Raw genomic sequence first — 12,330 nt, 5'->3', positions numbered from 1 at the left:
CGAGTGCTCTCTCATCTGGGCTCACCTCCCAATTAAGTGCTCTCATCTCCCCAGCGAGACTGTTAACAACTCAGCTCACCTCACAACAGGCTCGCAGAGTGGCAGGAGAGCCATGTGTTGTGCTGAGCCGAGTTCTGTTCCCCTCAGCAGCCATCCAAGGAGCCCTGCCATCGCCCTGCTTGGCGAGCTAGGCAGCGGGGTTGAAGGGGCAATTTCCCTTCAGGACTTCATGGCGAAGGCTGCAGTGCATCAGGGAAGCCTGGGCTTTCTGCCACAGCCAGGGACATAGGGATGCAGTGATCGCAGCCAGCGCTGGGCCCTGGCCAAGCGGGCAGGCCTGGGCTGGCCCCCGCGCCATGGCTGCCCTGGAGACCTCACTGAGGCAGCGGAGGGAAAGGGCCCAGTGAGATGGAGGGGAAGGTGCCCAGAGGAGGAGAGGAGGCGGCAGGTGAGGAGAAAGGGAAGGTGCTGAGGGCAAAGGGAGAGGGAGAGCGCTGAGGAGGGAGCCACTGAGGGAAGGGGAGATGGAGTGGCAATACCTGAGGGGGAACGGAGCGGGAAGGCATGAGAGGAGGGAAGGGAGACGGGGGCAAAACGTCAGGGGGATGTTGGGCAAAGTGCTGAGGGGAGGTGGAGGTTGTCACGGAGAAGGGGGGATGCCATGGTCACTGACTCTCCCTCCTCTTCTTTCCCTCCTCAGCAGGCTCGGGGGCAGTGGCACGGGGCCACGCTGGGGCTCCTGCAGCAACCATCGGACAAGAGGGCAGGAAGGGCAGGCGGCGGGGGGCCAGGGGCTGCCCGCAGCCCCCAGGGGCGAAGCCATCACCCGCACCAAGCCGGAGCACTGCTGCCATGCGGGCAGGTGAGCTGAGAAGGGTACGTGGGGAGAAGAGCCACAGCGCTCCCTCAGAGCCACCTGTGGCACTCGACATCTCTCAGCGCTCCAGTGCCTGTGCAGGGCTTGTAGTTCAGCCATGCAGCTTCATGTACAGCTCTGTGCACGCATACCTACACACCTACAACTAAGACTGAGTACATGTAACTACACAGCATAAACAGTAGGAGGCATACGGCATCTGTCAAGAAGTTTCAAGAACTGCCGAAAATGCTGTAAATAACAGCGGTTTTCTGTTGGTAGCTGCAGAGCAACTCCAACGCCCACCATCCCATGGGCCTGCGTTCAGCAGCAGCATGGCTGTGCCCCTCCAGTGGCTCAAAGCTTCCAGAAATGGTACTAAAAAAATTACATTGCTTGTCCTATGAATGGATGACAGCTTTGGAAAAATCCCTGGCAACCAAGATTGAATTTCCTGCATAAATCAGGTTCAGCAAGCACAGTGAACTCCATGCCAGTGCAGATGTGCTATTAATGCATTAACAGCCTCAATAAACACATCTGACAGGTGAGAGAATTGTTAGGTTAGCCAATCGTATATATAAATATATTTCCCACTTGAAAGTAAGATTTTAGGCTGTTAGTATTTTTAGTTCCTTATTACTGGGCATGCACAGGGCACAGCAAGCACTTACCTCCTCATTCTCATTACGAAAAAAAAAAAAAAAGCAGAAAAGCCTTAGTGACGACTTACAAATTTTTGCTTCTTACCACATTGACAGGTAAACACCACCACAAACCCCGAAAGCAGAAGGCTCGCTCTGCTGCACCGCCTGAAATCATAAGTGATGGGAGGAACCCTGACTCAGCCCAAAACTACGCCAAAGGGATTCAGATGGAGGCAAAAGCAAACAAAGTTTTAGCATCAACTTCCACCATTCCGGACTCTGGTCAAACAGATCTAGGTCTTTCTGCTCAGCTTAACGAAAGCCTTCGATGGGACGGGATTCTTGAGGACCCTGTGGCAGAGGAAGAAAGGCTGCAAATCTACAAGGTGAACAGGAGGAAACGGTACGGGTTGTATATCCAGCAACATTTCCCTGCTGAGCCTTGCCCAGCTGTCAGGCATTCCCCATTACTTCATGTCAGGCCTTCGTGCACAAGCAGCGATCACCCAGAATGTGAAGATTGCTGCAGTTATTTTCCAGGGGAGCAAACACGAGCTTGTCCTGAATACCGAACAAGCCAACGGTCTCCAAGCTGCAATCAGGGCTGTCAAGAAAATCTCTCAACAAGCTCTGTAGTTCGGAGTTGATTGCTCGATGTTTTGTGTCTGCATGGAGAACAGAACATTTGCATTTTAAAAACAAACAAAGCAACCTGCTTGCTAAAATACACATGCAGCTCAGGCTACTCCAACAATTCAAAAATGCTTCTTTCTGCCTATTCATCTTGCAGGATCACTAGTCACTGCTATTTGTTAGTGTCAAAGCAATGCTGGTTGCATGACACCTGAGCTTTTCAGGTATTCAGACACATTGCAAAATTAACAAGCACGGTCCTTGTGGCAGGCAGGGAAATTGAGCATGAGCAGCTGAATGACCCGTTACCTTGTTTGAAGGCTGAAATCATCTGCAGGTACACAAGCTTACTGAGTATTTGAAACTGAGCAAGCTGTGGAGTTTGGGAGTAGAATCCAGCCCTTGTCTCCTGGCTTGAGGGCTAATTGTTAAACACAGTCCTTTGTTACAGAAATCAGAAATTGACTGAAAAGGCCCCCAGATTTGACATTCTGAAGCATGGCATATACAAAGAAAATGGCACAGATCTCTGAAGACAGGTTTATCCTCATCACTGCACGTAACTTGAGAACCATCTGGCCAACGTGAATTAAACGCATCAGGAAGCAGTGTGTCTTGTACCCACCTACTTCAACTTCTCAAAGTAAAGCAACAGCTATCATACCCAGTGCTACTATAATATTAAGATCAATAGCCAAGAGCACACTAAAGGAGGAAGTATTTGGAAGTTAGATGGCACATATGAAAGCTTTCCAGTTTTCTGAAGCCCTCCTAAAAGATACCACTCTGATTTTTAAACCTTTTCGTAATGTCTCTTCGGTTGCGTGATGTTTGAATGCTAGTGATGTTAATATATTTTTTACGCTGTTCAGCACTTTAAACACTGCACAATGTGCAAATGCTTGCACAGACTTCTGCAGGAGCAGGGGAATGCTTCAGGATAGCTTCAAAGCTTCCTAGATCCCAATAATGTAATTACATGCAAATCTGGAGCTTTTGCAAGCAGATAACCAGATGAACAATAAAAAAATAAGAAAAAACAAACAAACAAACAAAAATTATCATGATTTATCTGATATTCTAATGCATCTATTTCTACTCTGCCAGTGATACCAACAAAATGAGCATGCCTGCTAATTTAGAAGGATTTAAACAACAGATTTAGTGTCCAAAAAACCACCACTGCATTTCTCTCAAAACAAGTTTGTTACCATCTATTTTGTTTTTATGAAGTTTAATGCATAACACATTCTAGTCTTATTTTTATGCTGTATTTACTAATATAGCATTTGAGCATCTACACTTTAATTCAAAATGAACAAGAAATTCCTATCTAGTTAAATACTTGTTATATTTAAAAAGGACAACTGCTTCCACTTGTAGGATATGCTGAAACCCATACCAGAAACTGTCTTTGGACATAAAACTGTATCAGATGAAAGACTCACATACTAGAGGGGATTTTCAGCTGTCCTCAAAGCACTTTTTCCAAGACTTACTAAACTGAAAAAACTACATTTGTAATTTTTAAATACATATGGTTTATATAGGAAATGCCTTCCTAGAATATGTAACAGAAGTAGCACATGATATAAGAGAAACAAGAGTGGAGGTTGGACCAGCAGGATATATTACATATTTATTTCTAACTAAATACCATAATAAACACTGAAAAGCTTTAAATAAAAAAAATGAAGAGACTTCCCTCTATTACAGTTTTCAGATCATTTATTACCAGTAAAGTAAAAGACAATTTGAAAATTAGAGTGGGAAGACAGTAAACTTCACAGACATCAGAACACTTGCACAGAGCTAATCAGAGCTTTGCAAATGTTGGAACATAAATAATTTAAAAGGTATCTCTACCAGTTAAAATATCTTAAAAAGCACGTAATTAAGTTTGCTTTATAAAAATCATGTGTTTTATCCTAAAGCCATACTGTAAGGGTAATTTCATTTCTAATTTAACTAGGAATAATTAATGATTACAACTTAAAATAATCTTCTCTCAGATCTCCTGCACACAAATTCATTGGAAGAACATTGTCAGAGCAATCCAGGGTCCGTGTTCTTCCTGGGTCCTGTGTCCAACCGTGGCCAGCACCACATTTCAGGAGCAAGGTATGTGAAACCACAAAGCGAGCAATGTTGCGATAGCTTTCCCAACAAGCAGTTCTGTCCGTTTGAAACCCACACGCTTACAGGTTGGGTTGTGCCTTCGCTTACACAAGTGCATCTTGGGGCAATGTTTAAGGGACAATCATGATGTGGACTAAAGACACGTCCCCTAAATGCTGTAGTCTGAAACCAGAACATTTAATGACAAGACCATGCTGCTCTTAACAGTTTTGGAGCAAAGCCTACCTGAATTTGGCATCCTGTGTCACCCTGGAATTGTTTTTGGATCTGGTTTTCTGAGGCAAGTACCAAAGATTAAGGACATTCTGTTCTGAGCTAATAAATAAGTAAAAAACAAAACAACAACAACAAAAGAAAAAACAAACCATACAAACTCAAGCCTGCCTTCTTGCTGCATTTTTAGGCTCCCAAATTATTTCAGTTCACACTACAGTATGCTTCCACACCATTCACCCCATGTGCACATACATGCGCTAAGTTCAGCTCAAGAACAGGCTCCTGAGTTTTTAACTCACCGCAGACAAAATTCACCATTGGTCTATGCACTAAATCCTTGTTAAAAGCAGGTACAGAGCTGACATTGCACCAGAAGGTGACCTGCACCTCAGGGGAGTTCTGGAATCCTTGAAATAGCCACAGCCTGCTGAGTAAATCCTCTGAGCTGCTACACCTCACTCACCACCAACACGAGGCACACAACCAGAAGCAGACGCTCTCCATACTACACTGTTCTCTGTGAACATAGAAGAAATATCTGGGTAAACTAATAAATCTCCCCCCCCCCTTTTTTTTCCCCATCAAACTCACCATGAACTAATGCACATAACATCTGGGTAGGCTTTCATAGTATCTGAAGTTACTCCCTTTGGCCCCAAACCACTTCTGCCTCTTGCTTCAATGCATGTGGGACTGGTGGGGTTATCCAGCAGCCTACGGATAGGCAAATGCTACCCAATCCCGGTGACATCCTGAGTACCAGAGGGGACGTGGACCTTTGCAATGAAAACCTCAACAGGGAAGCAGAGCAACAGCTGTGGACTTTGCTACCCAATTAAAATTTGACAGAGATTTGTTACCATTTACCTCTTTCTAAGAAATCCTTTACAACCACCACCATGACAGCATCTCATGTCTGATCCCAGCATCTCCCCCGCCACACTAGTTTCCTGTATACACTGCACATTTCCTGAAACTTTCCCAATTCCAACTCCTTTAGTGCAGACATGTTAGCATAGCATTGGTAAAAAAAACAAGCACTGGCGTTCTTCCAACACCACACTGTCAAGACCTGACTTTCCAACAAAACAGGGATAATTTCTGGCCTGATATTCTTCATTACAAGTCCTATTACAGGCACACAAATGTCAGCATGTTACACAGACTGCAGTGCTGTACAAGTCATTACAACAAGAAGTCATTACAGAAGATGCATCGTGCCATTCATCTAAACGACTGGAATTACCTGATGCCTTCTCTGCTGCCTGGAGCTGCTAAAGCAGTTTATCTCCTGTTCTACACTTCTTCCCAAATCGCACCTTCAAACCAGACACGAATGCCATAGATAAGGTTTTTGTATCTGTTAAAAACAGAATTCCAGATTTTACGCTATTTTTTCCCCAGCAAATTCCAGAGATTGTTCATCTGGAGGAAAGAGCCCCATGATCTAAAACAAAATGCATGACAGCTCTGTCTATATATAATGAAACAACACGGTAGATTTTCTCCAAGAGAGTGAACTGCCCTTATTTTTGCACATCCCCACAAAGCATCAAATGCACTTCCACCTGCTGGACACTATTCCACATTCTTTCTCACCTGTAGTTTTTTATTTGGGAAAATACTTCCCCTTATTTTCATCTGACTACTGCACTGCGGGGCGGGGTAGGGAAGGGAACCCACGACCTTAAAGGTGAAGAAACAAGTTCCTTACAAAGTTAATGTCCCCACAGAAAACTGCATTCAGGCCTTTCTGGTGCTTAAAGCAGAAATTATTAAGAGCTGAGCAAGAGGTGGCGACAGGTAAGGTTCCCTTCACCTGACTGCAAAGGTACGGGCAGGACGTTAGGTGGGGCTGGGACGGATGGCGGCGAGGGAGCGGCTGGCGGTCAGCAGCCGTCCAGGACACAGTCGTTCCCGAGGTACTCGGCGGTTTCCAGCTCCACACTGGAGAGGAACCGTCGCATGGACTTGCGGCAGTTGTAATCCAGGGTGGTGGTGTACACAGTCTTGGCGTGCTTCGGGTAGACGATGGTGGTGCTGGTGAAACGCTGGGGCTTGTTGCGGGGCTCGAAGTGGACCTCTGCTTTGTAACTGCGCCACGTGCAGTTAGGGACGCAGATGACCGTCTGACTGCAAGAGGAAACGCTCAGGCCCACTGGCATGTAGACATCGTCGATGAAGTGCTTCTCCGAGTCGTACTTGACCGAGGACGTGTACCTGAAATGCGAGAGAGGGACGTGAGCGAGCTCTGCTCCAGAGCAGCGGGCTGTGGTTTTTGGAAAATGGAGCTACCGAGCATCTGGGTTGGTCCTCAGCTCTGCTCCTGGACACTTAATGCAAAAACTGTCTGCTGGTGCCTCACTCATTTATGGGAAGAGAAAAAAGCCTTACGTTAGCAGCACACACGGCCCTCTTACTGTTTTGCCAGCACTGTGAAGCATTTTCTCAAGCCTACCGCCCATCATTTTAAGGCTGAGATGTACAAAGCCTAAGGACATCTTTCAAACGTCAGTGCCTAAATTCAGAGGCATGGACTCGTGTTTAGGCTTTGCACATAAGCATCCTGACTCCTTGGAGTGCTGAGTCCATTGAAGCAAACATTTTCTTAGTTTTCTTCTGTCAAGTCGCACAGCAACTCTCTGCTCTGACTCCCGGCATGGAGCACTGTCTGAAGGCAAACTTTAAAATTCAACCACCAGGAAAAATTTACACATCAAACTCCACCAACAAGAAAAGCCTCCTCATCTGGTCTACAGAGCAAAGCTTTCATCCTTTACCCTGCAACAGCTCTGGGTCTGCTTTCACCCAGTGCTAAGCGCCTTCAGCTCCAGCCCCAGGTGGGCTCCTTCCCTTCCCAGCAGCAGGGCAGACAGTGTTTTTTACCCTCTCCTGCCCTGGGCTTCCCTTTGATTGCAGCAGTAATCAACTAGGAGCCTTCACTTCCCCTAACCATAAATCATGACCTTCAAAGGAGTAACTCACGAGCTGCAAAGTGATGCAGTGCATTAAAAAATGATGCGCTCTCTTAATATGAACTCTTTGAGTTCACACAAGCAGCCACCGTTGATAAAAGTACTTAGTATAAAACCACAAGGTTGGGAGAGCAAAATGCTTTTCCCCTAATAAAGCATTTCTAGGAAGATGGCTCTTTGAAGACCTTCTCTCGTGACTACCTTCTGGTTAATCAGTTGAGAGGCAACATTTTGGAGCAGTGCAATGAAGTAAAAGCAGGACAGTAAAACACAAGAAGTCTTCCTGGAAAAAAAAACATATGGGATTAAAAAAAGGCTGAACACTCCTTTAGCCTGTGCAAATGTCCAGGTCCAGGAATGTACAGCTGCATGAGCAATAGCTCTGCAAATAAATTAACTTGACTCACAGGCACTGATAAGGCCTCACTACTCCTTTACATGCTAACTCACTCCAAACTAGACGCCTGTAACGTAATATTTACCTTATTTCCTTTGGTGGTAAAGGGTCAAACTCAACTCCTTCGCCAAAGGATAGAGGACACAGTCTTGGAGGGCAGCTGGCGAGAACAGGGCTGGGAGAGAACACGGAATTCTGCAAAAATGCAAAAATAATCCCTTTTATGTCCCAATTTGCTACATGCTGTCAAGGTTCATGTTATATACAAGGGAACCTGCCAGTCAGGGATGTGCCTACGGGCACCACCTGCAGGGCCCAACTCCACACACCAAGGATGGGGGCAAGGTATGGATCTCGAAGACAAAGTTCCAACCTGGGAGCTGACTTCAGAGAAGCCAGCGTTGGAAATGGAAAGGAAATAAAATCCCCAGGGAGAGCGTAACTTTCTGTAGCATAAACCATGACAATAAAACATCAACGTTCACATTTATGAGCTCACCTTCAACGTGCAGTTAATGCTGTCTGAGTCTGCACGATAGCTTTTTGCCGAATTCACCAGACCTCCCCCCAGGGAGGCCACAGCAGAGAACTACTACTGGCACCTCGCAGCGAGCAAACTTCAGCTCGCAGCTGTGCCACGGCCCCCACGCACACCAAACCAGCTCCCCCCCGGCCACCTGGGCAGGATCCACTCACCCTCAGCAAGCAGCGTGCACCGGAGCACCCCAAAACCCATTGCCAAAGGGCAGGGCCGGGGGTGCCGAGCCCACCGCCCTGCGGCTGGAAGGGGCCGGGGGGTCCCCAGGGACCCTGCAGCCGCTTCTGCGCCCGAGCTCCAGCCCACGGCCGAGGAGGCTGGGGGGCAGCTTCCCCGTTCCCTCGCAGAAAAGGGTCGCGCCCCAAAACTCTGCAGATCCCAAAGCGCCCCCCCGGCAGCCCCAACCCTCCCAAACCCCCCGGCACAGCCCGTGCGCCCCTGCCCGAGCCCCAGCGGCTCCCCGGCCCCCCCGGGGGAAGCACCGGCGGCTCCTCCCCGAGCCCGGCTCCCCCCGGCGGCTTTCCATCCCCATTCCCCCCCCTTAATACCGCTGCGGGGCCGCTACTCACCGCAGCGGGGGGCGCGGGGGGCTCGGGCTCGGCGGCGGCGGAGCGCTCGGGGCTACCGGCGGCGAGCGGCCAAGGCGGGTGGGAGGGCCCGGGGCTGGGGGGCAGCCCGGAATCGGGGCTGTCGAGGCCGGAGTCTCCCCGTTTCCTGGCGTCCGGGAGCTCGGGCACGTCCCGCAGGCTGAGCCTCCCCACCATGGCCCCGCCGCCGGCACCGGCACCGCCGCGGGGCTCCGCGCCCTGCGCCCGGGCGGCGGCGGCGGGAGGGGCGTGGCCACGAGGGAAAATGGGCGGGGTTACGCGAGGGGGGCGTGGCCTCGAGGGGGGGTGCGGCCGCAATGAATGGGGCGGGGGCGCCATGAATGGGGCGCGGTTGTAGCGGAAAGGGGCGGGGGCAATGAAAGGGGCTGGGCTTGCGCCCGGCTCTTTCCCGCGCCCCCTTGGGTGGAGGGATGGAAATGGGGCTGGGGGCTGCTGGGGGCTGCTGGGGGCTGCTGGGGGCTGCTGGGGGCTGCTGGGGGCTGCTGGGGGCTGCTGGGGGCTGCTGGGGGCTGCTGGGGGCTGCTGGGGGCTGCTGGGGGCTGCACCCAGAACCCTCATCAACCCTGCTCTCGGTGGCAGGGAGACCCCCAGCCACCAGCACCCACCCTGCGGTGCCACCGTAAGCAGCAAATGCCCCCAGTGGGTGCTGCAGGCTCCAGGTGCGCCCATGAGAAGGTCTCACACGAGGTCATGGATCTGCACCCGGCAAGGCCTGGGAGCAGCAGAGCGGTGCCGTGCCGTGAAGCAGCAGGTTTTAGGCACCTGCTTGGTTCACCCCACAACACCCCAAAGCAGCTCAGCACGTCCCGAAAACAGTCGCAGGATCCAGGGCTGCGATAACTCACCCTGAGCGAGCTGCAAGAGCTGAGTATACACATGCACACGACCCCTTCTAAATCATTTCCCTACACAGATCTGATAGAAAACACCGAGCTCTGCCCCAGAGGCAGGGAAATGAAGACAGACTGAACCTCTGCCTGAAGTTTAACAGTGCCCTTCAAAACCCTCAACCTCTCCCCCGAGCTGCTCTTTCTCAAACTCCCCCTGAAGATTTGGGCCCTCCTCAATCACGTTTTTTTTTTTTTTTTTTTCCAGACAAAGCTGCAGAAGGTGAAACAGGAAAACAGAAGAGGTCTTTTCTAGTGCTATATGAGACTAAGGGAAGGGTTTTTGGAAAATCCTAATGAAATAATTGCGCCATGTCATCAGATTCGGTGGGGGAATACTCTCGTGGAGGGAAAGCAAATGTCTGCAGCCAGCCAAAGTAAACACTCCCTGGTGCAGTAACAAGCTGTCTGGCCTGATGGGCCCAGCACAAGTGAACCCAAACCCTTAAAAAGAATTCCTCCACTGCCCCAAAATTAAAAGCAGAGCAGAGCTTTCAGCCGTAGGCGTCTGTGGTTTGCAGCTATGCAGTGCTGGGAACTCCGGATACTTCCTCCAGGAATTTACATTCCTTTGAAGAAATACTATGAGGCTGTTTGTCTTTGCTGAAAAACGCAGATGGAAACAAAAAGAACATTAAGATTTTTTGATTGAAATCTTTGGGGGCTGAGCAAATGCACCAGACAGGTGTTTTGTTCCTTTTGATTTAAATGCAACTCCCCTCCCCCGAAAAGAGGGATTTTTGGTCTCCACAAGCAACGGGAAAGCCGATCGCTTCTCGTTCCAAAATCTCCCATAAAAACCCTTGATGAAATTAGACGCCTCAGAAGGCGCTGCAGCAGTTTCCAGATGAACGCGATTATTCTTTCAGAGCTGCCACGGAGCTCCTGGGCTAAAAACCGCTCTGCCAGTAATTGAGTTAGTGCAATTTAGGGGAGGGGAACCTGTGGTGTCTCCCAGCAGCTGCTCCTGCAGGGATCAGGGCAGTGAGGTCTGAGGGTGAGGATCTTGGCGCCTGGGAGCTGCACAGAACCACGGCTGGCCGTGTCTGGGATGCTGCAGAGCCATGCAGGCTTCTGGAAATCTTGCTGCTCTTTACTTACTAACCAAAAGACTCCCATGCTGGCCCGACACATTTTTTTTCTGCCCTTCCTGCATCTCATTTCTGGGCTTGGCAGAGGAAACAGAGGTGTTTGAGCAGCCTGAGGTGGCTCTGCAGCCAGCTCTGCCTCCTGAGGTGCCAGTGTCCAGAGCTGAAGACTTGTTTGTTAGGGCAAAAGTGAAGGGTTTATGCAGAATTGTAGCTACCCGATAACTGAGCTACTCCCCGCTGAAAGCCTGCCTCTCTTTAAGCCTCTCATACCATGTGGATCTGTACAAACGCTGATGGCATTGGAAATCTTTTCCCCTGTCTGTTTGTCCACGTTATTTACTTTCTAACTGCCTGCACGCAGCAGGGACAGAGCAGATATGATACCTTATCAAGATCCTTCTTCCATAAAGGACTTTCCACTGGGGCTGGGCTCGCTCGGTTTAATCAGCAATCAAACAATAGCCACATTGTCGGCGAGCAGGGCTCCATCACCGTGTGCGGGGTGAAACCACTCAGAAGGACCCCGTGTGACTCGATAACGCTGGAAAATTATTTCCAAATGATGGGAAATACCAGGCTGCTCCCATGGGTGCCGACCACAAACCCGCCAGGCACCGCGTCCTGCTCACAGCCAGGCTTGGAGGCAGCAGGATTAACACCAGCCCCGGGAGCGGTTCAGGTTCCTGCAGCTCGGCTGCAAGGACACCGAGGACACCGAGCGGTGCCACCACCCTGGGCTGGCAAAACGTTCGAGTCCACGTGCTCCCACCTTGGGCTTGGGCTCAGCACCAGCAGAGCTGCTCTGGCTGAGACGAACGGACGAGCACAGGCTTTATACTGAGCAATTCTGGGTGACCTTCGCAATCGCTGCTGTAACCGGCCCCACCTACAGCGAGCCCAGGGAGGAACACATTTTGCTGAGCAACTCGCAGGCACAGCCCAAGCATGAAGGCTCCAGCTCATCGTCCCAAGAGCAGCACGGCCACAGCACAGCATCCTGCCACCTGCCAAGCCGCAGCACCAGGGAAAGGCTCGGGGAGGCTCAGACGTCGTCACTCGGCTGCTCAAGATTCATCGCTGTAAAATTTGGTGAAAGAAACAAACACCCACGTCACCTCACGCAGGCTTTCTCCTGCCTGACGATGGAGGGGGCAGGACCAGCAGAGCGGTGGGAGCAAAGCAAATGAGTCACAGATTCTCCAAGCTAAAGGAACTCCTCCAGCATTATGTATCGTATGGAAAAAAGGCCCTACCTCCTAATTAATTTCAGAGGAAAAAGTTGAGATCCCTCAGAAATCTTTCCAGCAGTTACTCATCACAGATGATCCCATTATTTACGGGCA

At 50.0% G+C, this 12,330-nt stretch overlaps 1 protein-coding gene across 1 annotated transcript; it reads right to left on the bottom strand.

The window, feature by feature from the left end:
• Nucleotides 1-5,890: 5,890 nt before the first annotated feature.
• Nucleotides 5,891-9,207, bottom strand: RFLNB (refilin B). Its single transcript, XM_032200959.1, has 3 exons — nucleotides 8,971-9,207; nucleotides 7,949-8,058; nucleotides 5,891-6,711 (listed from the first exon to the last, which is right to left on the bottom strand). The coding sequence occupies exons 1-3, from the start codon at nucleotides 9,163-9,165 to the stop codon at nucleotides 6,381-6,383; spliced, it is 636 nt and encodes a 211-aa protein (XP_032056850.1). The 5' UTR covers nucleotides 9,166-9,207; the 3' UTR covers nucleotides 5,891-6,380.
• Between the last annotated feature and the right edge of the window lie 3,123 nt (nucleotides 9,208-12,330).

This window comes from Aythya fuligula, chromosome 20, assembly GCF_009819795.1.
Source record: "Aythya fuligula isolate bAytFul2 chromosome 20, bAytFul2.pri, whole genome shotgun sequence".
Lineage (NCBI taxonomy): Eukaryota > Metazoa > Chordata > Aves > Anseriformes > Anatidae > Aythya > Aythya fuligula.
The sequence above is the reverse complement of the archived record's forward strand: the minus strand, read 5'-3'. Positions and strand labels throughout refer to the sequence as shown.